We start from the raw sequence: 26,733 nt of genomic DNA on the forward strand, positions 1-26,733 counted from the left end.
TTGAAGCATTTTCCCTCAAGAATTCTCAAATGTTATTTTCTTGGACAGATAAAAAGACTATGGTCTGGAAAGGGGCAGTGATTTTCCCAGGGTCACCCAGAAACTAAGGGCAAAGCCACAACTAAAATCCAGGCTCCCCAGTTTGTGAACTTGCTCTTTACACAGCACTCTGCATGTCCAATTTTGTGGAAGGTGGGAAGGTGGAGACACTTGTTCTGAACAACCTTCAATCCCTGTCCTATCCCAACTGATCCACACCAAAACAGTAGTAACAGGATTTGATTAAGCTTTAGTGAGAGTCCTTATTCTTAGAATATGGTCTCATTTTTAGGAGGTAGAAGGGGTGTGAGGAGCTGCAAGCAGCATGAGAAGAAATGGGAGGTTCAGATGATAAAACCCTGTCTTCCTGAGAATTCACCATATAGAATTATGGGGAAAATGTAACTGTTTTTTCTCAAATTTACATAAGGACCATTTATATTTTTATTTTGGGAAAAAATCATTTAAAATTACAAACATATGCTTACCAATGAAAATAAAATATGGCAACAATGAAAACTGCAGAAACACAATCCATGAGAATCCACATGAACTTATAGTAACTTGGTGTCTGCAAAATAGAAAATAGTTAAAGGATTTACAGCTAGAAGGGATTTTAGATCATGTAGGCCAGGTCCCTTGCTTGGCTGCCAGGGAGGAGAGGGGGCAGACCAGGCAGAGGAACCTTGATGATGGGGTTGGTCTCAAACACAGAGAGTACCTGCTGCTATCCTAACAATCCCCCCTTACATGTGCCAAAGGCTCTACAAAGGATAAAATACTTCCCACACTTCTCCCTGGACCCTCAAGACAGGTGTTTGAGGGAGTCCCAGAGATGTCACAGAGCAAGTGTATTCTGAACCCAGGACTACAGCCCAAGTTTCTTGACTTCCAGTGTTCTATGTTTTCATGGCATGGCTTCCCAAACCTGGCTGTGCATCCAAATCTACCTGAGCAGCTTTTAGTAATACAGGTTCCTGGGCCTCACTACAGACTCAGGAATTAGAATTTCTGTATTGTTAACAAGCTTCCCAGGAAAAAGCAACCAGTCTGTGAACCAGCATTTAGGAATCCTTCTCCTAAATCATCATGCTTCAGATAAATATGTTGAAATTATAATTCTTAACTAACATGCCAACTTCGCCAGTCTCCTTGCCTGAATCACCCATTTCACAGAGCTCCATCTTCTAGGTTCTCTTGTATGAGTTTTTCATTTCGCTAGTTTACTCATCCCTTTCCACCTTCATTGTCCCCCTTCTAGTATTACTTGATGGTACTGGGTCTATCATTTTTATTTTTTCTTATGCCGTTTCCACCCTATCCCATGGTCTTTCCTTGGACTGATTAACGATGATAATAATAACAATAACATGAACTATAATGATAAGGATGAGAACAACAACTAACATTAATGAGAATTTACAGGAGTTAAGGAAGCATTCCAAGCACTTCAAAGGTATTTTCACAGTTAATCCTCACAACAGCTCTACTAGGCATGTACATTAGAAGCTCTTAACCAACTTCCACTAAATTGAGGCTCTTAATCCTCTCTGGGAACCTAACTGACCTGTGCTTTGGCCTGCTTCAGGATGCCCACTAAGTGAGCTGTACCGTCACCAAGAATCAGATGTTCTTACTACCCAAATGGCTTAGAACAGCTGTACCAGTTGTTTAAATTGCGCAGTGTAATTCAGTGTTACTTAAATCTGTAAAATCTGAGTTTAAAAAGTATGTCATTTTCAAGGAAACTAAGTCGATGCTTTGAAAAACTTGATGAAGAAAGAAAAGGTCATTAAAAAATAAACTGCTTTTGATTTAGGTATGAGAGAAACACTAGGAGATGAGGGGAGGATTATAAAAAACTGGGTGGCTTCCTCATTCCCATCATTTCTCCAAATGACTTCACGTTGTTTTATTTTTAATTTTTTAAAGTATTTATTTATTTATGTATCTTGGCTGCGCCGGGTCTTAGTTGAGGCATGCAGGATCTTTTAGTTTCGGCATGCAGGATCTTTTTGTTGTGGCATACAGACTCCTAGTTGCGGCATGCGGACCTCTTAGTTGTGGCATGCAGACTTAGTTGCAGCATGCAGGCTTTTTGGTTGTGGCATACGGGAATTTTTAGTTGCAGCATGCGGGTTTCTTAGTTGTGGCATGCAGACTTCTTAGTTATGGCATGTGGGCTCTTAGTTGTGGCATGCAGGATCTTTTAGTTGCAGCACGTGGGCTTCTTAGTTGCAACATGCGAACTCTTAGTTGTGGCATGCATGCGGGATCTAGTTCCCTGACCAGGGATCAAACCCAGACCCCCTGTATTGGGAGCGCAGAGTCTTACCCTCTGGACCACCAGGGAAGTCCCTCAAGTTCTTGTTGTGCTTTAAGGAAACAAAACGTAGAAATCATAGATGGTTCATTGGAAAGTATACATAAGCAAGAGAATACAGAATTCAATCAGCTGAAATACACTCAAAGGAAAGACATTGAGTCTATGTCAAAAAGTGAATGATTTAAATTAAAATGTGTGAGCTATGTATGTGGTAGATTGTTTATAAAAAAGACCAAAATATTCCTCCCAAAATGCAGGTCTATATGCAATGTGACTTTGCTGTTCCTCTCCATCAAAAGGTAAAGTCTGTTTCTTCCCTGCCCCACCTTGAATCTGGACTTGACCATGTGATTTTCTTTGGCCAATGGAACATTAGCAAACATCACACTGGGATATCCTTGAAAAGTGTATGTGCATTGGGACTTGACCTCTCTTGCTGCTGAGAACCCAATGCAACCAGGTGAACATACACAAGCTGGTTTCCTTAAGGATGACTGACCAAACGAAGAGAGACCACAGTCATCTCAGGTAAGACCATAGACATATGAATGAGGCCATCCTACCACTTAGTCCAACCAAACTGGCTGAGCACAGAGAAACCACTCAGCCATCATAGAGAATGTGACAAACATTTGTTTGTTTTAAGCCACTAAGTATTAGGTACGTTTTTTTTAATGTAGTAAAAAGCTAATACACTGTATATCATTTATTTCACGATTCCCCATTTTAAATTTTTGAATTAACAGACCGCTAAGCAAACAGGATTATTTTGGATAAAATTGCTTCTATTGTAGTATTTTTTTAAACATCTTTATTGGAGTATAATTGCTTTACAATGGTGTGTTAGCTTCTACTGTATAACAAAGTGCATCAGCTATACAGATACATATATCCCCATATATCCTCCCTCTTGCAGCTCCCTCCCACCCTCCCTATCCCACTCCTCCTGGTGGTCACAAAATTCCAAGCTGATCCCTCTGTGCTGTGTGGCTGCTTCCTACTAGCCATCTGTTTTAGATTTGGAAGTGTGTATATGTCCATGCCACTCTCTCACTTCGTCCCAGCTTACCCTTCCCCCTCCCTGTGTCCTCAAGTCCATTCTCTACATCCGCATTTTTATTCCTTTCCTGCCCTTAGGTTCTTCAGAACCTTTTTTTTTTTTCACATTCCATATATATGTGTTAGCCTACAGTATTTGTTTTTCTCTTTCTGACTTACTTCACTCTGTATGACAGACTCTAGGTCCATCCACCTCAGTATAAATAACTCAATTTTGTCTCTTTTTATGGTTCAGTAATATTCCATTGTATATATGTGCCACATCTTCTTTATGCATTCATCTGTCGATGGACACTTAGGTTGCTTCCATGTCCTGGCTATTGTAAATAGAGCTGCAATGAACATTGTGGTACATGACTCTTTTTGAATTATGGTTTTCTCAGGGTATATGCCCAGTAGTGGAATTGCTGGGTCGTACAGTAGTTCTATTTTTAGTTTTTGAAGGAACCTCCATACTGTTCTCCATAGCGGCTGTATCAATTTACATTTCCACCAACAGTGCAAAAGTGTTCCCTTTTCTCCACACCCTCTCTAGCATTTATTATTTGTAGATTTTCTGGTGATGGCCATTCTGACTGGTGTGAGGTGATACCTCATTGTAGTTTTCATTTGCATTTCTCTAATGATTAGTGATGTTGAGCATCCTTTCTTGTGTTTCTTGGCAATCTGTATATCTTCTTTGGAGAAATGTCTATTTAGGTTTTCTGCCCATTCTTGGATTGGGTCGTTTGTTGTTTTAATATCGAGCTGCATCAGTTACTTATAAATTTTGGAGATTAATCCTTTGTCAGTTGCTTCATTTGCAAATATTTTCTCCCATTCTGAGGGTTGTCTTTTGGTCTTGTTTATGGTTTCCTTTGCTGTGCAAAAGCTTTTAAGTTTCATTAGGTCCCATTTTTTACTTTCGTTTTTATTTCCATTTCTCTAGGAGGTGGGTTAAAAAGGATCTTGCTGTGATTTATGTCATAGGGTGCTCTGCCTATGTTTTCCTCTAAGAGTTTTATAGTGTCTGGCCTTATATTTAGGTCTTTAATCCATTTTGAGTTTATTTTTGTGTTTGGTGCTAGGGAGTGTTCTAACTTCATTCTTTTACATGTAGCTGTCCAGTTTTCCAGCACCACTTATTGAAGGGGCTGTCTTTTCTCCATTGTATATTCTGGTCTCCTTTGTCAAAGATAAGGTGACCACATGTGCATGGGATTACCTCTGGGATTTCTATCCTGTTCCATTGATCTATATTTCTGTTTTTGTGCCAGTATCATACTGTCTTGATTACTGTAGCTTTGTAGTATAGTCTGAAGTCTGGGAGCCTGATTCCTCCAGCTCCGTTTTTTGTTCTCAAGATGGCTTTGGCTATTCGGGGTCCTTTGTGTTTCCATACAAATTATGAAAGTTTTTGTTGTAGTTCTGTGAAAAATATCATTGGTAGTTTGATAGGGATTGCATTGGATCTGTAGTTTGCTTTTGGTAGTATAGTCATTTTCACAATGTTGATTCTTCCAATCCAAGAACATGGTATATCTCTCCTTCTGTTTGTAGCATCTTTAATTTCTTTCATCAGTGTCTTATAGATTTCTGCATACAGGTCTTTTGTCTCCTTAGGTAGGTTTATTCCTAGATATTTTATTCTTTTTGTTGCAATGGTAAATGCGACTGTTTCCTTAATTTCCCTGTCAGATTTTTCATCATTAGTGTATAGGAATGCAAGAGATATCTGTGCATTAATTTTGTATCCTGCTACTTTACCAAAATCATTGATTAGCTCTAGTAGTTTTCTGGTAGCATCTTTAGGATACTCTATGTATAGCATCATGTCATCTAAAACAGTGACAGCTCTACTTCTTCTTTTCTGATTTGGATTTCTTGTATTTCTTTTTCTTCTCTGATTGCTGTGGCTAGGACTTCCAAAACTATGTTGAATAATAGTAGTGAGAGTGGACAATCTTGTCTTGTTCCTGATCTTAGAGGAAATGTTTTCAGTTTTTCACCGCTGAGAATGATGTTGGCTGTGGGTTTGTCATACATGGCTTTCGTTATATTGAGGTAAGTTCCCTCTATGCCTACTTTCTGTAGGGTTTTTGGCTGTTTAATTAGGTCGAAAGCTTTTTCTGCAGCTATTGAGATGATCATATGCTTTTTCTCCTTCAATTTGTTAATATGGTGTATCACATTGATTAATTTGCGTACACTGAAGAATCCTTGCATTCCTGGGATAAACCGCACTTGATCATGGTGTATGATCCTTTTAATGTGCTGTTAGATTCTGTTTGCTAGTATTTTGTTGACTCTGTTCATCAGTGATATTGGCCTGTAGTTTTCTTTTTTGTGTGACATCTTTGTCTCGTTTTGGTATCAGGGTGATGGTGGCCTCGTAGAATGAGTTGGGGAGTGTTCCTCCCTCTGCTATATTTTGGAAGAGTTAGAGAACGATAGGGTGTAGCTGTTCTGTAAATGTTTGATAGAATTCGTCTGTGAAGCCATCTGGTCCTGGGCTTTTGCTGGCTGGAAGATTTTTAATCACAGTTTCAATTTCAGTGCTTGTGATCCGTCTGTTTATATTTTCTATTTCTTCCTGGTTCAGTCTGGGAACGTTGTGCTTTTCTAAGAATTTGTCTATTTCTTCCACGTTGTCCATTTTATTGGCATAGAGTTGCTTGTAGTAATCTCTCATGATCCTTTGTATTTCTGCAGTGTCAGTTGTTACTTCTCCTTTTTCATTTCTAATTCTATTGATTTGAGTCTTCTCCCTTTTTTCCTTGATGTGTCTGGCTAATGGTTTATCAATTTTGCTTATCTTCTCAAAGAACCAGCTTTTAGTTCTATTGATCTTTGTCATTATTTCCTTCATTTCTATTTCATTTATTTCTAATCTGATCTTTATGATTTCTTTCCTTCTGCTAACATTGGGGGTTTTTGTTCTCTAATTGCTTTAGGTGTAAGGTTAGGTTGTTTATTTGAGATATGTCTTGTTTCTTGAGGTAGGATTGTATTGCTATAAACTTCCCCCTTAGAACTGCTTTTGGTGCATCCCATAGGTTTTGGGTCATCGTGTTTTCATTGTCATTTGTTTCCAGGTATGTTTTTATTTCCTCTTTGATTTCTTCAGTGATCCCTTGGTTATTTAATAGTGTATTGTTTAGCCTCCATGTGGTTGTATTTTTTACAGATTTTTTTCCTGTAATTGATATCTAGTCTCATAGCTTTGTGATTGGAAAAGATACTTGATATGATTTCAATTTTCTTAAATTTACCAAGGCTTGATTTGTGACCCACGATATGATCTATCCTGGAGAATGTTCCATGAGCACTTGAGAGGAAAGTGTATTGTTCTTTTTGGATGGAATGTCCAAATCAATTAAGTGCATCTTGTTTAATGTGTCATTTAAAGCTTGTTACTTTATTTATTTTCATTTTGGATGATCTGTCCATTGGTGAAAGTGGGGTGTTAAAGTCCCCTACTATGATTGTGTTACTGTCAATTTCCCCTTTTATGGCTGTTAGCATTTGCCTTATATGTTGAGGTGCTCCTATGTTGGATGCATAAATATTTACAATTGTTATATCTTCTTCTTGGATTGATCCCTTGAGCATTATGTAGTGTCCTTCTTTGTCTCTTGTAACACTCTTTATTTTAAAGTCTACTTTGGCTTATATGAGAACTGCTACTTCAGCTTTTTTTTGATTTCCGTTTGCATGGAATATCTTTTTCCATCCCCTCACTTTCATTCTGTATGTGTCCCTAGGTCTGAAGTGGGTCTCTTGTAGACAGCATATATATGGGTCTTGTTTATGTATCCATTCAGCCAGTCTATGTCTTTTGGTTGGAGTATTTAATGCGTTTACATTTAAGGTAATTATCAATATGTATTTTCCTATTACCATTTTCTTGTTTTGGGTTTGTTAGTGAAGGTCTCTTCCTTCTGTTGTGTTTTCTCCCTAGAGAAGTTCCTTTAGCATTTGTTGTAAAGCTGGTTTGGTGGTGCTGGATTCTCCTAGCTTTTGCTTGTCTGTAAAGGTTTTAATTTCTCTGTTGAATATTAATGAGGTCCTTGCTGGGTAGAGTAATCTTGGTTGTAGGTTTTTTCCCTTTCATCACTTTAAATACGTCCTGCCACTCCCTTCTGGCTTGCAGAGTTTCTGCTGAAAGATCAGCTGTTAACCTTATGGGGATTCCCTTTTATGTTATTCATTGTTTTTCCCTTGCTGCTTTTACTATTTTTTCTTTCCATTTAATTTTTGATAGTTTGATTAATATGTGTCTTTCTCCTTGGATTTATCCTGTGTGGGTCTCTGCACTTCCTGGACTTGATTGACTATTTCCTTTCCCATATTAGGGAAGTTTTCAACTATAATCTCTTCAAATATTTTCTCAGTCCCTTTCTTTTTCTCTTCTTCTTCTGGGACCCCTATAATTTGAATGTTGGTGCGCTTAATGTTGTCCCAGAAGTCTCTGAGACGGTCCTCAATTCTTTTCATTCTTTTTCTTTATTCTGCTCTGTGGTAGTTATTTCCACTATTTTATCTTCCAGGTCACTTATCCATTTTTTGCCTCAGTTATTCTGCTACTGATTCCTTCTAGAGAATTTTAAATTTCATTTATTGTGTTGTTCATCATTGTTTGTTGCTCTTTAGCTCTTCTAGGTCCTTGTTAAATGTTTCTTGTATTTTCTCCATTCTATTTCCAAGATTTTGTATCATCTTTACTATCATTACTCTGAGTTCTTTTTCAGGTAGACTGCCTATTTCCTCTTCATTTGTTTGTTCTGGTGGGTTTTTACTTTGCTCCTTCATCTGCTCTGTGTTCCTCTGTCTTCTCATTTTGCTTAACTTACTGTGTTTGGGGTCTTTTTGGAGGCTGCAAGTTCGTAGTTCCCGTTGTTTTTGGTGTCTGCTGCCAGTGAGTAAGGTTGGTTCAGTGGGTTGTGTAGGCTTCCTGGTGGAGGGGACTGGTGCCTGTGTTCTGATGGATGAGGCCGGATCTTTATTTTCTGGTGGGTAGGACCGTGTCTGGTGGTGTGTTTTAGTGTGTCTGTGACCTTTTTATGATTTTAGGCAGCCTCTCTGCTAATGGGTGGGGTTGTGTTCCTCTCTTCCTTGTTGTTTGGCATAGGGTGTCCAGCACTGTAGCTTGCTGGTCTTTGAGTGGAGCTGGGTCTTAGCATTGAGATGGAGATCTCTGGGAGAGCTTTTGCCATTTGATATTATGTGGAGCCGGGAGGTCTCTGGTGGACCAGTGTCCTCAACTCGTTTCTCCCACCTCAGAGGCACAGGCCTTGACACCCAGCCGGAGCACCAGGACCCTGTCAGCCACATGGCTCGCAAGAAAAGGTAGATGGGAAAGAAAGGAAGGACGGAAGGAAGGAAGGAATGAGGGAGGGAGGGAGGGAGGGAAGGAAGGAAGGCAGGAAGGAAGGACGGAAGGAAAGAATAAAGTTATTAAAATTAAAAATTTTTTAAATATTAAAAACTAAAAAAATTTAAAGAAAGAAAAGGAAAGAAAGAAAGAAAGAAGAGAGCAACCAAACCAAAAAACCAATGATAACACGCGCTAAAAACGACACAGACACACACACACACAAATGGACAGATAGAACCCTAGGATAAATGGTAAAAGCAAAGCTATACAGACAAAATCACACAAAGAAGCATACACATACACACAAAAAGAGAAAAAGGAAAAATATATATATATATAAATAAAAAAGGAGAGCAACCAAATCAATAAACAAATCTACCAATGATAATAAACTCTAAATATTAAACTAAGATAAACATAAAACCTGAAACAAATTAGGTGCAGAAAGCAAACCCCAAGTCTACAGTTGTTCCCAAAGTCCACTGCCTCAATTTTGGGATGATTCGTTGTCTATTCAGGTATTACAGAGATACAGGGTACGTCAAGTTGATTGTGGAGATTTAATCCACTGCCCCTGAGGCTGCTGGGAGAAATTTCCCTTTCTCTACTTTGTCCGCACAGCTCCTGGGGTTCAGCTTTGTATTTGGCCCCGCCTCTGCGTGTAGGTCGCATGAGGGCGTCTCTTCTTTGTTAAAGGAGCAACTGATTAGGGGCCTCTGGGTCACTCAGGCCGGGGGGGGGGGGGGGGGAGGGAGGGTTACAGAATGCAAGGCGAGCCTGCGGTGGCAGAGGCCAGCATGACGTTGCAACAGCCTGAGGCACGCCCTGTGCTCTCCAGGGGAAGTTGTCCCTGGATCACGGGACCCTGGCAGTGGCGGGCTGCACAGGCTCCCGGGAGGGGAGGTGTGCATAGTGACCTGTGCTTGCACACAGGCTTCTTGGTGGCTGCAGCGGCAGCAGCAGCCTCAGCGTTTCATGCCTGTCTCTGGTGTCTGCGCTGATAGCCGCGGCTCACACCTGTCTCTGGAGCTCGTTTAGGCAGTGCTGTGAATCCCCTCTCCTCAAGCACCCCGAAACAATGGTCTCTTGCCTCTTCGGCAGTTCCAGACTTTCCCCCAGACTCCCTCCCAGCTAGCTGTGGTGCACTAGCCCTCTTCAGGCTGTGTTCACGCAGCCAATCCCAGTCCTCTCCCTGGGATCTGACCTCCGAAGTCCAAGCCTCAGCTCCCAGCCCTCACCCACCCCGGCGGATGAATAGACAACCCTTTCAGGCTGGTGAGTGCTGGGCGGCACCGATCCTCTGTGAGGGAATCTCTCCGCTTTGCCCTCCACACCCCTGTTGCTGCGCTCTCCTCCGTGGCTCCGAAGCTTCCCCCCTCTGCCACCCGCAGCCTCCGCCAGCGAAGGGCCTTCCTAGTGTGTGGAAGCTTTTCTTCCTTCACAGCTCCCTCCCAGAGGTGCAGGTCCCGTCCCTATTCTTTTGTCTCTGTTTTTTCTTTTTTTTTTGCCCTACCCAGGTACGTGGGGAAGTTTCTTGCTTTTTGGGAAGTCTGAGGTCTTCTGCCAGCGTTCAGTAAGTGTTCTGTAGGAGTTGTTCCACATGTAGATGGATTTCTGATGTATTTGTGGGGAGGAAGGTGATCTCCACATCTTACTCCTCCACCATCTTGAAGGTTTCCCTATTGTAGTGTTTTTATTCCCAATTTACAAATAAACAAATAACCTGTCTGAGGCCCAGACAGGTTAACTAACATTTCCAAGGTCACACAGTAAGTGGTAGAGCCAAGATTTGAATCTGCATATTCTAACCCAGAGTGTGGGCTGCTTAGGAAAGTCCTTGGGATACTGGCCCCACCTCCCTGAATAAAGTGACTGTGGGTCCTTTAAAAAAGCCCAGGCCAGGTGTAGAAGGAAGTTTTTTACTTACATTCTTTTATACTCTTTGAATTTTGAATCACATGAATTTATTATCAATTCAAATATTATGAATTAAAATATTAAAATGAAAAGTCTTACTTAATAAAGTTTTATTTGATATATACAAAGGGACAACTTTAAGACATTACTGATTTAGGGGGGATAGGATTATGGAGGAGTGTACTGCTTTCTAATTTATAGATTTTCATAATGAGTGGATTTTATATAATGAACAAGTTTACTTTGCAATCAATTTTAAAAAACAAAAATGTTAGAAAAGTATATAGTACATACATGAAGTGGGATGGTATGGGGACAGACAAGTGGAGAGGCTTTACCTATGCCAAGGGACCTGCCATCCAAGGTTTCCTTGAGGGTCATCTATAGAAAACTGCCCGAGCCACCAAGAAAGAAGAGGTAAGCAATTTTACACTGCCACCAGAGGGCCTCAGTACAGCACTGGCCCTGTGAGATTGTGCCCTTGGCCTTGATCCCCTTTCTCCTGCTCCTGACCCTGATCAAGACAGAAACAAGGGCCAGTGAACCTGGAGTTATGGAGAAAGCAACAAGAAATATTTAGGCCTCTCATTTAAAAAGCTTTAATTTTCAAGGCAGTTTAGAGTCTGGGTTATTCTCTGGACTAGACTGTTGATGCTGAACTGAGGCTTTTTGGTGACTAAACTGTACTTTAAGAAATTATCTAAGAATGACTAGAAAAGCTATGGGATCTGAGTGAGACCTCATTCAAGGGCAAGGAAAGATCTAGTTCACAGAGCAGTTTAAAGAGTCAGTGGAGAGAAATTAAGCTGTTTTCTGTTATAGATGTCCGACTCAGTCAACATACTCTACACTGATTTGAAAAACAGCTTCTGTAGCAGTTAACTGGTTAGCTGGGGTTCCCTCTACAGACAGTAAGTGGTGGGATTTAGCTGGGATTAAAACACAGGTCTTCAGGTCCCCACACTTCTGGCCATAAGCAGTAGCAGGACAGAGGTGAAATCAAGCTCGGTGGCTGGACACTCACTCTCCTTTGCTCAGGACACACAGTTTTCACTTTGGAATCAAGTACACTTGATTTTCTCCCCACACCCCATGCCACTGTCATTGTTGTTGTGCCTACAGGAAGGTGTGGCTGCAGTAACAAAACTCTGGAGTCAGACCTCATTTTGAATCTTGTATCATGTGAAGCTACAAACTTCAGATCCCCCATGGGGATACTCCTAGTGGCTAACTCAGAGGGTTAAATTACATAATGCATGAAAGGCAGTGTGAAGATTCAATATTAATTCAATTATTAAAACAACATTAATTTTTCCCTGAAAATCACAGAAGGATCTGGGTGAGAGAAAGGGGAATGCCATTTCCAATGTCACATAAATCTCTGCTCTTAAGCAACTTCCCTGGGGACTGCACAGTAGGCAGTGTAGGGGTGGGGTGGGGGACAGAGACCCCTATTATACCAGAGTTGGAAGAACAATCTGGACCATCAGCTCACCATGAAGAAGTAAGGGTGATTTATCTCATTTAGGACCTGAATGTTGTCTGTGGTCACTGAATGAATGCTGGAGCACCAGGCCAGTGAGAAAAGCCAAGGTTCATTGACGATGTATAAGTTGATGTTGATGTTAACTGCTTTATATTCTCTGGGAAGAAAAAGAACCCACAGGAGATTTAGACTTAATCTTACTCTCATCATGTAAAAGGGAAACAGCCACCATGTCTGTGAAAGGCTGTTGCTTAAATCACCAGAAGTAGTTGGTAGTAGGACAACTTATGATATGACATGCAGAATGAGCTCATGTTACGGTGAGATAAAGGACTGGATTTAATACCTTTCCTCCTGTACCAACAGTAGTATTTTAGTAAACTGGCTTCCTAAGGGAAAGAGGAGGGAAGGAAGGAAGGAAGGAGGAGAGGGAGAGTGGGAGGGAGGGAGGAAAGAAAGGGAGATGGAGGGAAAGAAAAAAGAAGAAAAGCCCTAACTGTAGAATTTGCCAATTTCCATGGTGTAAATACTCCCACAATTTGCTCCCATAAGCTGAAATGCACCAGCTCCAGTACACTGTTTTGTAGTAAATGTACTTCCTTCCATCAGAGTACTTACCACACTCTACTCTATTTATCTGCTTTCCTATCAGTCTTCTTTACTTGACTGTAAGCAAATTAAAAGCAGAGACTGTGTCTTACTCATCTCTGTATATCCAGTACCTAGCATACCTGCCTTCAGAAATAGTTAAAGGAAGGAATGAAGAAATGAATACCAATTTGGTGAATATTTAAATTTCAAATATAAAGAATTTTTATAAGCATTGAGTAGGGGGAATGGAACACAACACTTCCCAATGTCAGAACTTCAAATGTCAGTAAATATTTGTGCACTATCTACAGAAACAGTAGAAGAACACCTAGTCAAGTTGTTATTTTCAGAGATTAAATTTCTCAGAAAATACACCATGTAAGTGCCTTCAAAAGACTTTTTAAACCCTGAGATGGTATAGCATATTGAAAACAGCTCTGTACAAGCCTGGGTTTGAATCCCAGCTCTGTCACATACTAACCTGGCAATTTCTTAGGCTCAGTGTATACACTGTAAAATAAAAATAATCATACCACCTTTACAGGAGTGCTTGCCATTAGTTACCCAATATGTTAGATTGTCTTTAAGAGAATTCTACAGATCACCTAAAGATAAATTTAAAAAATAGAAATAAGGAAATGGTTTTTAAAAACCTACTTTTTATACTTTTTGAAACCAACACATAAAAACCAAACACATTTCTTTATATTAATAAACATATAGAAATTGAAATTTAAAACAATACTATTAGCAATCACTCCAAAGAAAATTAAATACTTAGGTATAAACTTAACAAAACAAGGAAGGATCTGAAAGCTGTAAACTGCATAATAGTGATGAAAGGATATGTTTAAAACATAGGAGAAATCTTTGAGATCTAAGAGCTAGACCAAGAACTCTTAGACTTGACACTAAAAGCATGATCCATAAAAGGTAAAATATAACTATTTTGTAACTATGGAATCTATTGAAGGCTTTCAACTTCCAGGGGAGTTTTGGATGGTAAGTTATAGTTAACTTTGGTTGATTTCATCACTTGGCACAGTAGCAGTTACAGTACACCAGCCCCTAGCCCCATGGCAGGCAGCTGTGCCCATGTTCCTGAAGCAGCTTGCACACACCTTGTAGGAGCCAAGGTGAGCCAAAAGGATGCTATCCTTCATATATTAGGTATCTGTGCTCTGATCACTGATTGATGCTTCCATCCAAAGAGCTGTAGACAGAGTAGGGAAGCCATGATTTTTGTACCTTCCCCCATTGTTGCAAACCCCTCCCACTCCCACTGAAGTGACTACCAGGGGTTAAAAGGGCCAGCACTCTTTCCTCTCCACCTTTTATTTTTCTTTTTTTCCCTTTTTGGGAGTCATACATTAAAGACTAGGACATGCAAAAGCAACTTTATATATGGGGAAAATTAGAAAGTGACATGTATGAGCAGGGAAAGGAACAGAAGAGATCTGAGAAGAACTCAGGCTGATCCTTGGCACAGAGACAGCCAACAACAACAAATAAACAAATAACAAAAATACAGCTTACCTTGAGGAAGGGAAGAATCTGATTTCCAGAGTTACCAGATTATTAGATTGAAATATACATTTTTCAACAAAAAAAAAATCACAAGGCATACTAAGAAACAAGAAAATAGGGTCCATTCAAAGGAAAAAAAATAACTTGATAAAAAGTGTTCCCAGAAAAGAGCTGTTGGCAGATATATGCTAGACAAGGACTTGGAAACAAGTATTTTAAAGATACTCAAAGAACTAAAGGAAGATGTAGATAAAGTTTAAAAATGTATAAACAAAATTTAAATATTAATAAGGAACATAAATCCTAAAAGAGAAACCAAAAAGAATTCTAGAACTGAACAGTATAGTAACTGAAATGAAAATTTTATTATTAGGATCCAAAGGCAGATTTGAGCAGGTAGAAGAAAGAATTGGTGAAGTTGAAGACAGGCCAATAGACGTTAACCATTCTGAAGAACAGAAAGAAAAAAATTGAAGAAAAATGAACAGCCTAAGATGTCTATGGGACACCACCAAACAGATCAATATATGCATTCTTGGATTCCCAAAAGGAAAAGAGAAATAGACCAGGACAGAAAGAATATTTGAAAAAATAATGGCTTAAAACTTCTCAAATTCGATCAAAGACATGAAGGAAAACATCCAAGAAGATCAACAAACTCCAAATAAGATGAATTCAAAGGGACTCACACTGAGATGCCTTATAATCAGATTTTCAAAAGCCAGAGAGAGAATGCTGAAAGCACCAAGAGAGAAGCGACTTGTCTCATACAAGGGATCCTCAACATCACCAGCAGATTTCTCATCAGAACTTTGGAGGCCAGAAGGCAGTGGACCAACCTATTCAAAGTGTTAAAATACTGTCAATGAAGGATCTTATATCCAGAAAAACTGTCATTCAGAAGTGAGAAACAAATTAAGATATTCCCAGAAGAACTAAAGCTGAGGGAGTTCATGGCCACTAGACTCACCTTGCAAGAAAAACTAAATGGAGTTCTGCAAGGTGAAATGAATGGACACTAGACAGTTACTCAAAACTGAAGGAAGAAATAAAGATCTCAATAAAAGCAAATATATGGGGAATTATAAAAGCTAGTACTATTGTAACACTGGTTTGTGACAGTACTTTTTATTTTCTACATGATTTAAGAGACTAATATATCTAAAGAAAAAAAATTATTAGTCTAAAAGTTAGTATTATTGTAAATTTGGTTTGTAGCTCCAAAAGTTGTTTTCTATGTAATTTGAGACTAATGCCTTTTTTTAAATTACTAGTTTATGTTTTGGGGCACACAATGTATAAAGATTTAATTTTCTGATGTTAACAACCCAGAAAGGTAGGAATAGATCTGTAAAGGAAAAGAGTTTTTCTATATTATTGAAATTAAGCTGATATAAATTCAAATAAGAGTGTTAAAGCTTTAGTATAGTAAATGTAATTCCCATGCTAACCACAAATAAAATAGATATAGAATATACACCCCCCAAAAATGAGAAAAGGATTTAAACATTTCACTATAAAAGGTCAACAAAACAACAAAGAAACTTGTAATGCAGAAACCAAAGTGACAAAAAAGGTATAAGGCATACAGAAAGTAAAGAAAGAAAAAAAACCAGATGACAGAAACAAAATAACAAATACTTACAGAAATGACAGAAGTAACAGTGTGACAAAAGCCCTCCTTGTCAGTAATTATTTTAAATATAAATGGGTCAAACTCTCTAAGTAAAAGACAGAGACTGGCAGAACAGATAAAACATATGTTTCAATTCATGATGTCTACAAGAGACTCACTTTATATTCAAAGACACAGATAGATTACAAGGGAAAGGATGGAAAGACAATCCATGCAGATAGTAACCAACAAGAGCAGGGGTGGCTATGCTGATGTTAGACAAAATAGGCTTTATATCAAGGTTATAAGAGACAAAGAAGGACATTATATATTAATAAGAGGTTCAATACAGCAAGAAGATACAACAATTATAAACATTTACACACCTAATGACAGACCAGCAAAATTTACAGAGCAAAAACTAACAGAATTGAAGGGAGAAATAGACAGCTGTACAATAATCATTAGAGATTTCAATATCCCACTCTCAACAATGGATAGAACAACCACACCAGGTAAGTAAGGAAATAGAGTACTTAATCAACACAAGGACTAACTATATCTAACAGACATATACATAATACTCAGCCCAACACTAACAACATACACATTCTTCTCAAGTGCACACTTTGCAAGATAGACCACATGTTAGGCAACAAATTAAGTCTCGATAGATTCAAACAGATTGATACCATACAAGTATCTCCTCCAACCACAACAAGATGAAATTAGAAGTCAATGACAGAAGGAAAACTGGAAAATTCACATATTCATGGAACTTAACACACTTTTAAACTACCAATGGATCAAGAAAGAAATCACAAGGGAAATTACAAAATACTTGGAGACAAATGAGAATAAAAACACAACATACCAAAACTTATGGCATGCAGCAAAAGTGGTGCTGGGCGTAAATTCATAGTTATACATGCTTACATTTAAAAAACAAGAAAGATCTCAAATCAGCATCCTAACTTTGTAACTTAAGGAACTAGAAAAAGATGAACCAATTGATCCAACATAGCAAAAGAAAGAAAATAATAAAGATTAGAGCAGATATAAATGAAATTGAAAACAGAAAACCAATAGAGAAAATCAATGAACCCAAAGGTTAGTTCTTCAAAAAGATCAACAAAATTGATAAACCTTTATCTAGATGTACTATTAATAAAAAGAGAAACCCAAATTACTGAAAGCAGAAATAAAAGTGGGGACATTACTACCAATTTTACAGAAATAAAAAGGATTATAAGGGAGTACTATGAACAGCTGTATCCCAACAAATTGGATAACCTAGATGAAACAAAGTCCTAGAAACACAAAACCTACCTTTTAATCATAAAGAATTAGAAAATGCAAATAGACATACAATGAATAAGGAGATTGAATCATTAACCAAAAACCTTCCAACAAAGAAAAGTCCTGGACCCATTGCCTTCACTGTTGAATTCCACCAAACCTTTCAAGTAGAACTAATACTAACCCATTAGGATAGCTACATCAAGAAAAAAAAAACCCAGAAATCAACAAGAGTGCAGAGGATATAGAGAAATTGGAACCCCTGTGTACTGTTGGTACAGCTGTTATGGAAAGCAGTATGACAGTTCCTCAAAATATTAAAAATAGGATTACCATATGATCCACAAAGTCCACTTAATGGATATATTGCCAAAACAATTGAAAGAAGGGTCTTGAGATATATGTACACCCATGTTCATAGCAGCATTATTCACTATAGCTAGAATGTGGAAGCAACTCAAGTGTTCATCAGCTGATGAATGAATAAGCAAACTGTGGTGTATACATGCAATGGAATATTATTTAGCCTTAAAAAAGAAAGAAATTCTGCAATGGATGGATTTAACATGGATGAACCTAGAGCATTTTATGCTAAGTGAAATAAGCCAGTTGCAAAAAGACAAATACTACATGATTCCACTTATATAAATCAAAATCAGAGAAAGAATGCAGAATGGTGGTTGCCAGGGTCTGGGGGTGGGGGAGTTGGTAGGGATGTTATTGTTTAATGAGTATAGAATTTGAGCTTATAAGACAAAAAGAGTTAGGTAGCTTGATGGCAGAGATGGCTGCACAATGTAATGAATGTATATTAGAATGACTGAACTGTATGTTTACAAATGATTAAAAGAGTACATTTTATATTATATGTATTTTTACCACAGTTAAAACACTTTTTAAAAATGACTAAAATCTGAATAAACTATAGACTTTTAATTTAAAAACCTTATGTTCACATGAAAACCTGTACACAAATGTTCATAACAGGTTTATTTATAATAGCTCATAAACAGAAACAGTCAGATAGCCTTAAGTTGGTGAATGATTAAACAAACTTCAGTACCTCCACATAATGGAATACTACTCAGAAATGAAAAAGGATAAACTATTATATACGTAATAACCTGGATAACTCTCAAAGGGAATTATAGTGAATGAAAAAAAGCCAATCACAACAGGATATATACTCTATGATACTATTTATATTACATTCTCAAAATGACAAAATAATAAAAGTAGAGAACAGATTAGTGATTGTGGGTTTGAGGTGAGGGGAAGTGGATGGAAGTAAGGGGAGTGTAGTTATCAAAGGGAAACAAAAAGAATACTTCCAGTGATGAAACTAGTCTATGTCTTGGTTGTGGCACTGGATATACAATCCTACACATGTGATAAAACTGCACAGAGCTATATATACAATCACACACAAGATGAATATAAGTAAAACTGGGGAAATTTGAATAAGATTAGTGGATTGCATCAATGTCAATACCTTGGTTTTGATATTGTACTAAAGTTTTACAAGTTTTACCATTGGAGTAAACTGGGTAAAAGGTATACAGGATCATTTTGTGTTATTTCTTACAGGTTAATATGCAATTATCTCAAAATAAAAAGTTTAATTTAAAAAATACAATTTTTTAACATCTTTATTGGGGTATAATTGCTTTACAATGGTGTGTTAGTTTCTGCTTTATAACAAAGTGAATCAGTTATACATATACATATGTTCCCATATCTCTTCCCTTTTGCGTCTCCCTCCCTCCCACCCTCTGTATCCCACCCCTCCAGGCGGTCACAAAGCACTGAGCTGATCTCCCTGTGCTATGTGGCTGCTTCCCACTAGCTATCTACCTTACGTTTGGTAGTGTATATATGTCCATGCCTCTCTCTCGCCTTGTCACAGCTCACCCTTCCCCCTCCCCATATCCTCAAGTCCGTTCTCTAGTAGGTGTGTGTCTTTATTCCTGTCTTACCCCTAAGTTCTTCATGACATTTTTTTTCTTAAATTCCATATATATGTGTTAGCATACGGTATTTGTCTTTCTCTTTCTGACTTACTTCACTCTGTATGACAGACTCTAGGTCTATCCACCTCATTACAAATAGCTCAATTTCGTTTCTTTTTATGGCTGAGTAATATTCCATTGTATCTATGTGCCACATCTTCTTTATCCATTCATCCGATGATGGGCACTTAGGTTGTTTCCATCTCCGGGCTATTGTAAATAGAGCTGCAATTAATATTTTGGTACATGACTCTTTTTGAATTATGGTTTTCTCAGGGTATATGCCCAGTAGTGGGACTGCTGGGTCATATGGTAGTTCTATTTGTAGTTTTTTAAGGAACCTCCATACTGTTCTCCATAGTGGCTGTACCAATTCACATTCCCACCAGCAGTGCAAGAGGGTTCCCTTTTCTCCACACCCTCTCCAGCATTTATTGTTTCTAGATTCTTTCATGATGGCCATTCTGACTGGTGTGAGATGATATCTCATTGTAGTTTTGATTTGCATTTCTCTAATGATTAATGATGTTGAGCATTCTTTCATATGTTTGTTGGCAGTCTGTATATCTTCTTTGGAGAAATGTCTATTTAGGTCTTCTGCCCATTTTTGGATTGGGTTGTTTGTTTTTTTGTTATTGAGCTGCATGAACTGCTTGTAAATTTTGGAGATTAATCCTTTGTCAGTTGCTTCATTTGCAAATATTTTCTCCCATTCTGACGTTTGTCTTTTGGTCTTGTTTATGGTTTCCTTTGCTGTGCAAAAGCTTTGAAGTTTCATTAGGTCCCATTTGTTTATTTTTGTTTTTATTTCCATTTCTCTAGGAGGTGGGTCAAAAAGGACCTTGCTGTGATTTATGTCATAGAGTGTTCTGCCTAAGTTTTCCTCTAAGAGTTTGATGGTTTCTGGCCTTACATTTAGGTCTTTAATCCATTTTGAGCTTATTTTTGTGTGTGGTGTTAGGGAGTGATCTAATCTCATACTTTTACATGTGCCTGTCCAGTTTTCCCAGCATCACTTATTGAAGAGGCTGTCCTTTCTCCACTGTACATTCCTGCCTCCTTTATCAAAGATAAGGTGACCACATGTGCGTGGGTTTATCTCTGGGCTTTCTATCCTGTTCCATTGATCTATCTTTCTGTTTTTGTGCCAGTACCATACTGTCTTGATTACTGTAGCTTTGCAGTATAGTCTGAAGTCAGGGAGCCTGATTCCTCCAGCTCCGTTTTTCGTTCTCAAGATTGCTCTGGCTATTCGGGGTCTTTTGTGTTTCCGTACAAATTGTGAAAATTTTTGTTCTAGTTCTGTGAAAAATGCCAGTGGTAGTCAATTTTTAAAAATATAATAAAAATGTACTCTGGGTTTATAACAAAAATATTATTTATAACAACAATAGCACAAAGGGCAGCAGTCAATGGAATTAAGATTTTAATATTCTATACTCTATATTATGGAATAATTTAACTCAAGGTGGATTGTAATAAGATAAGGATACTTTTTATAATTCATAGAGCAACCAGTAAAAAATAATTTAAAAATGTAAGAAGCCAGTAGAGGAGATAGAATAGAATACTAAAAAATAATTGATTAGCTAAAAAAAATTAAAAGGCAGGAAAAGAATGACCAAATAAACAACCTAGAATAAAAAGGACAAATAGAAAAAAATAGTATGATGTAATATAAACCCAAGTATATTAATTATTAAACTAAATATTAATGGGCCAAACATTCCCATTTAAAAGCAGAGACTGTCCTACTAAATATAAAAGCAAGAACCAATAATATTTTATGAGATGTTTATAAAAGACGTACTTTAAATATAAAGACACAAGGCAGTTGAAAGACAGGAAACAAAAAGAAATATCACACAAATACTAATTATAAGAAAGCAAGTGTGGCAATATTAATAAAAGTAATCTTTAGGCAAGAATTATAACCAGAGAAAATGGACATTTCATAATGAAAGGGTGGATTCACCAAAAAGACCTAACAATTCTAAAATGCAAATACACCTAATAAAAGAGTTTAAAATATGAGAAGCCAAACAACCATAACAATCACAATAACAGCAATAAACAGAGCTAACGGGAGAAATATACAAATCAACAATCATAGTTGGAGATACTACACCCCCTTCTCCATAACTGACAGATGATGCACAAGGAGGCCTTAATTTCTCTCTGACTGAAGAGGTTGCTCCCAGAAGAAAGAAGGAAGAAGACATGGTCTAATCTCCTTGTCAACATGATACCTACATATTTTCTAAATATAATAATAATATTTACCAGGAAGAGAGACCTTATGTATAGAACATTTTTTAAAAGGATGTTTCTGGTTGAGTATTTCTTTATTATATATTTTGTAAATAAATACAGAATGTGGATTTATGAGGCATGCGTCCCTGGAGAAAGTCACATAAGCCATACAACTCCCTGGGAGTATTAAATGCAGATGTTCTGTAACTCAAATGCTCTCCTTCTAAGTGAAATAACCCTGCAAACACTCACTTGGAGGCCGTATGTATTACTGTGGGCCACAGAGTATGGGTCCAATAAAGGAAGAAACCTGCAAAGTTGAAATCAATGTCTCTAACCTCTCCTTGCTTTGTCTGAGCCTCTTGATAGACTGCTGTATCTTTGAAATTAATAATAAAACTTCATAGTAGGTAAGTTCTCTGATGTGTGTGAGTTTGATCTGCAAACTAATGTTTCGTGTTAACTGAATAGAAAAAGCAGGGGGAAGATGCAGTATAAAATGCTTAAAAAGACTATCAACCAATTTAAACTAATTGATATTTATAGAATATCACACCCAACAAATGAAGAGAGCTCACCTTTCTCAGGTGGACATGGGAAGTTCACCAAGATATACAGCATAGTGGTCTATAAGAAAAGTTTAAATACATTTAAAGTATTGAAATCATGTGTTTTATAATGTTCACCGAGCACTCTTGATTAGCACCAAGGTGAGCTTTGGTGAGATTTTTTGTCATTTCTATGTGTCTGGACTACAGGAAGAAATCAATGGGGAGGAGATTTATAAATCAGCATTCATGTCAAGACAAATCAAAATAATGCCTCTATTATTTCAATCAATAAACCATCTTTATTCCCAACATCTGATATACACATTGTGTCCATCTGTTTGTATTTCAAATTGGCAGCTTTGCCTTATACCAAAACAAACCTTTCAAAGGCGTGTCAATAAAATTAAAAATTTTAAAAGAAAAAAAATAAAGTATTGAAATCATATAGAGCTGTTCTCTGGTCACAGTGACCTTAAATCAGAAGTCAATAACACTAGATAGACGGAAAATCCTCAAATTTTAAAAAAGTTAGCAACATGTTTCTAAATAATCCATGAGTCAAATGGGAAATAAAAAAACTTTTAAATATTTTAAGTTGGATAATAAGAATATATCAAAATTATTTGTGGAATGCAATTAAAGCAATGCTTGCAGGGAAATTTACAGCCTTAAATGTTTACATTAGAAAGGAAGATCTAGAATCAATCACCTAATTTTCTGCTTCTAAAAGAAGAGCAAATTAAACCTAAAGGAAATAGAAGAAAGAAAATAATAAAGATAACAGCAGTCAAAGAAATAGGAAAGAAAATGTGCAACAGAATAAAGCTAACAAAGCCAAAATTTGGTGTTTTGAAATGGTTAGTAAGATTCATAAACCCCAGGCAAGACTGACCAAGAATCAGAGGGGAAATAAAAATGTTCAGTACCAAAATGTATTGGAACTACAGGTGACAGTTGCACAACACTGTGAATGCACTAAATGCCACTGAATTGTTTACTTTAAAATGGTTAACTTTATGTGAATTTCACCTCACTAAATTTTTAATAAATTAAAAATTTTTAAACACTTAAAAATTCCCACATCAGAAATAAAACAGAGGGCATCTCTATATTCATATAAGTTTGATCAAAGTAATGTATTTAAAGCATTCTCAGTCAAAATGGCAAGGTCACAGTGTCTTGTGAGTGTGGTCTGATGGAAGTAAGCACTGCTCACAGAGAATGTATTGGAAATGTGATCATAATAAGTATTCTGGTCATGAACAGTATACAAATAACAAGTTACAACCGCTTAACTTCTTAAAATTTAGTGTTTCTTGAGGGGAATGACTTGGAATAAAGTCTGCTCATGAACTGTCACAATCAACCTTGTATTATAGGCATATGGAAGAAACCCTTATTCTTCTTATTAGAATATATAGTTTCCTTAAGAAAAAGGATGATGCCTCGCTTATGTTGACTTTTCACATAAAACTAGCATGGCGTGCTGTACATATTACTACTCAGTGAATATTTGCTGAGCTAAATTAAACTGCTTGATTTTCTAATAGGACTCAGGATATGATCTCTCTTAAGTCTGATGCCAGCTGAAACTACGCCCATATAACTACGGCCAATGAATAACTAAAGGCTTATTAGTGAAAGAATTTGGACTCTGGAGTCTGTCAGGCCTATATTTAAATCTCAGTGTGGTCCCTTACTGACCAACTGTATTGACTTTGGTGAATTACCCAACCTCCCTGAACTTTTCCTCTTTAGAGGCAAGATTCCTCCTTCGCAGAATGGTGGTGATGATAATTTCCAGGGCACAGCATGTAAGGATGGTGATGATAAAAGCAACATTCATACAACAACATATGAACAACATTATGTTCATACATTTGCCCAGCATTTTGCTCTGTGCATATATGCATTATGTCACTTAATCTTTTAACCATTCTATCAAGTTACTGTTATCCTTAATTTTCAAATGAGAAAACTGATTATTAGAAACTTGTCCAAAGTCACACGTGTAGCTGATGGGTAAGCCAGAATTTCAAAAAGAGCCTGTGGTCTACCAACAGAACTTGACACATAATAAAGGCTCAATAGTGGAAGCTATTATAATTATTTCCAACTACTAGATTAATCTAAATTATGGTTAGGAGAGAAGGAAATCATCTTGGAGCCATTTTCTCTTTGATAAAAAAGTAAAAGGAAATAGAAATACACTCAAAACAGAGGAGTAGTTGGGCAAAGAGAAATCTTCTGAATGGGAAAAAGAGGTAAAACATGTATAATTATCTAATTCTAAAAGAAAAAAGACATACTTTATGATCATCTCCCCCCATGGCCAGAGAGGCTGGAAAAGTCGGAACATGAACAGAGGTGTATCCAACAGCCTAGCTCATGGCTTGAGATACAGAAAGATATCTAGGGGAATTTTTACTAGCTCAAGAGATTTTGGAGATATATATGTATATCTGAACAAAATACATATACATGTTCAGACTGTCTCTGAAGCCTTTACAATTATCTGGAAAAAATTATTTTTAATCTAAGAGAAAGGGAATATGGATTAAATTAAACAGTGATTAATAATAGTTAAGTTTGAAAAAGTTACCACTTTATTCCCAGGTGCTTTTAATTCTAAAAATCTGTCTCTGATTATATATTTATAAATGTGGTGGTTAAGAATTTCAGTTTCTTCTCATACTTGGCTGTTTTAAGGGTTTTTCTAATAATGATTTAATTATGTTCTGAATTATATCTATAAGAAATCTGGCTATCTGGATTACAAAGTTATTTACAAGGTACTGCAATCCATCTAGTAATGGCAGAAGGAAATCGACAACTTTCTGAGTTCTGACTTTTCAATGATCAATTTATATAAAAACAAAAACACCAAGCATACAGAAAGGTGTGTTGAATGATGAGAGATTGAAGCATGAAGGAGGAGCTGAAGAGTATGTTCCAGGAAGAGTCTACCCTTGATAAATGTTTGTTGGCAGAGATGGAGGGAAGGGTAAGGAGATGAAAACAGGAGATTCCAAAAAGATAGCCACACACAGAAATCTTGAGGTGGGAGGGGGAACCTAAGTAGCTTGGTTGGGATACAGATTTCGTGCAAGTAAGGCAATATATGCCAAAAGAGATGTGGTCAAACACTTTCCTCAATCCACTGTAGAACAGCCTCTTGTGGTCAACATTTATTCTACTGATATTTTCTTTTGTGAGGCGTTCAATGGAGAATAACTGGTCCACTTGCTGAAAACCAGGAGCTCTTTTCCTGACATACTCCCTATCAAAACCAGGCAACCAAAAAATCTGTAAGGAAAAACAGGAAGTCCTTCAGTGGATAATCCAGCTGTTTAGGTACAAACAGCCCCAAGTAGAATGGCTGGAGCCCCATTCCAGCATGGGTAACAGTCTATAGGGAGCAGAGAGATTCTAGCCCTTGGTGATAGAGTCAACCTGGCCTAATATTGTCTAATGAATTCTTATAATGGGGCTTTCACCCAGGTTGTTCTGGAGCTGAGTTTTCCCAGTTAACATCATGGGACCAAGGGTCCACTGTGTCCTCACACTGGCCAGAGTGGATGAGGAGCTGGTACGTGTGGATGAAAGGTGGGAATCATAAACATCTCCTCTGGCTAATGATGCTAAAAATCATCTTTGCAGGGGGTCATTTCCTGCCAACAGGGAATGCTACTATGACTCATCGGTGGAAATAGTTCTATTTGCAAAAAGACACATATTTGTTCCACTCATAGCTTTCTTCTATATTCTGAGAATTTAAGACATTTGGAATGACTGACTGCCCAAATGCAGAGTTGCTTCTGAAAAACATGATGAAAAAGTCTCTGCTCAAAAAGTCTCTTTATATGTCATTAACGAAAGCCAAGTCCTCAAAGCCTTAGTGTTCCATACCAAGGCTCTTTCTTTTTTCTCTTTTTTTTTTTATAAGGACCAATGGCTATAGAACTTGAGTGGCTTGGCCAATTAAATAAATTATTCCCCCCAGTGGGGAGCAGCAACTAAGAGAAGAAAGATGGGGTAGATTCTTTCTCCCCGTTACCTCGAGGCTCCTTCTAATAGCTGTATGCTGGTGATGGTGCAGGTCACATCATATAGCCATTACACACATTCCCTTTTAACAGAGTGGTGACGTTTCATTTGGTTTGTAATAGCAAATAGCCTCAATGTTTTTCCCCACTGATGTAAATTTCATTGGGTCATTCTTAGATGGCCACATATAGCTGTATAAAGTAGTCATCTCCATTTTTACAGGGAGCAGAATTATTTTAGGATCCCAGGGAAGATCTACAAGGTAGGTCAGATTCAGCTGCTATGCTCCTGGGACATGCTACCCACCTCCCAACCTCTACCATAAATACTAAGACAGACATACCAGATGTTGCTCAATCTTAGAGTCAAGGATCACGCTTACTACATGGCGGACATACAAGCTTCTGTGAAAATGTCTTGGTGCAGGGGCATTAAGATCAAATATCACAGATTTTTTTTCCTTCTGTGCAAGTTCCAATAATTCAGTTAGTTTTGGAATCTTCTGATTTCCTGCTTTTTCTCTATCAGCCTCTGATAGGGGCTTCATATTGTAAAATGGTTTGAACTAAAAATAAATATATCAGAGAAAACACTGGCTCCTATCAAAAGCATTTTCCAATTCTCCTGCTTTTAGTCCCATACTCAGCCCTACCTCCAT

The 26,733-nt window shown here is 37.6% G+C and overlaps 1 protein-coding gene across 1 annotated transcript; it reads right to left on the reverse strand.

The window, feature by feature from the left end:
• Nucleotides 1–234: 234 nt before the first annotated feature.
• On the reverse strand, nucleotides 235–26,733 carry GDPD4 (glycerophosphodiester phosphodiesterase domain containing 4). The gene is made up of 5 exons (XM_089915866.1): nucleotides 26,728–26,733; nucleotides 26,419–26,640; nucleotides 25,174–25,334; nucleotides 12,193–12,340; nucleotides 235–610 (listed from the first exon to the last, which is right to left on the reverse strand). The coding sequence occupies exons 1-5, from the start codon at nucleotides 26,731–26,733 to the stop codon at nucleotides 524–526; spliced, it is 624 nt and encodes a 207-aa protein (XP_089771992.1). The 3' UTR covers nucleotides 235–523.

The sequence above is a fragment of the Delphinapterus leucas genome, chromosome 7 (genome assembly GCF_059928025.1).
Source record: "Delphinapterus leucas isolate spDelLeu-1000000601 "Yukka" chromosome 7, BTC_Dleu_Yukka2, whole genome shotgun sequence".
NCBI classification, from domain to species: Eukaryota; Metazoa; Chordata; class Mammalia; order Artiodactyla; family Monodontidae; genus Delphinapterus; species Delphinapterus leucas.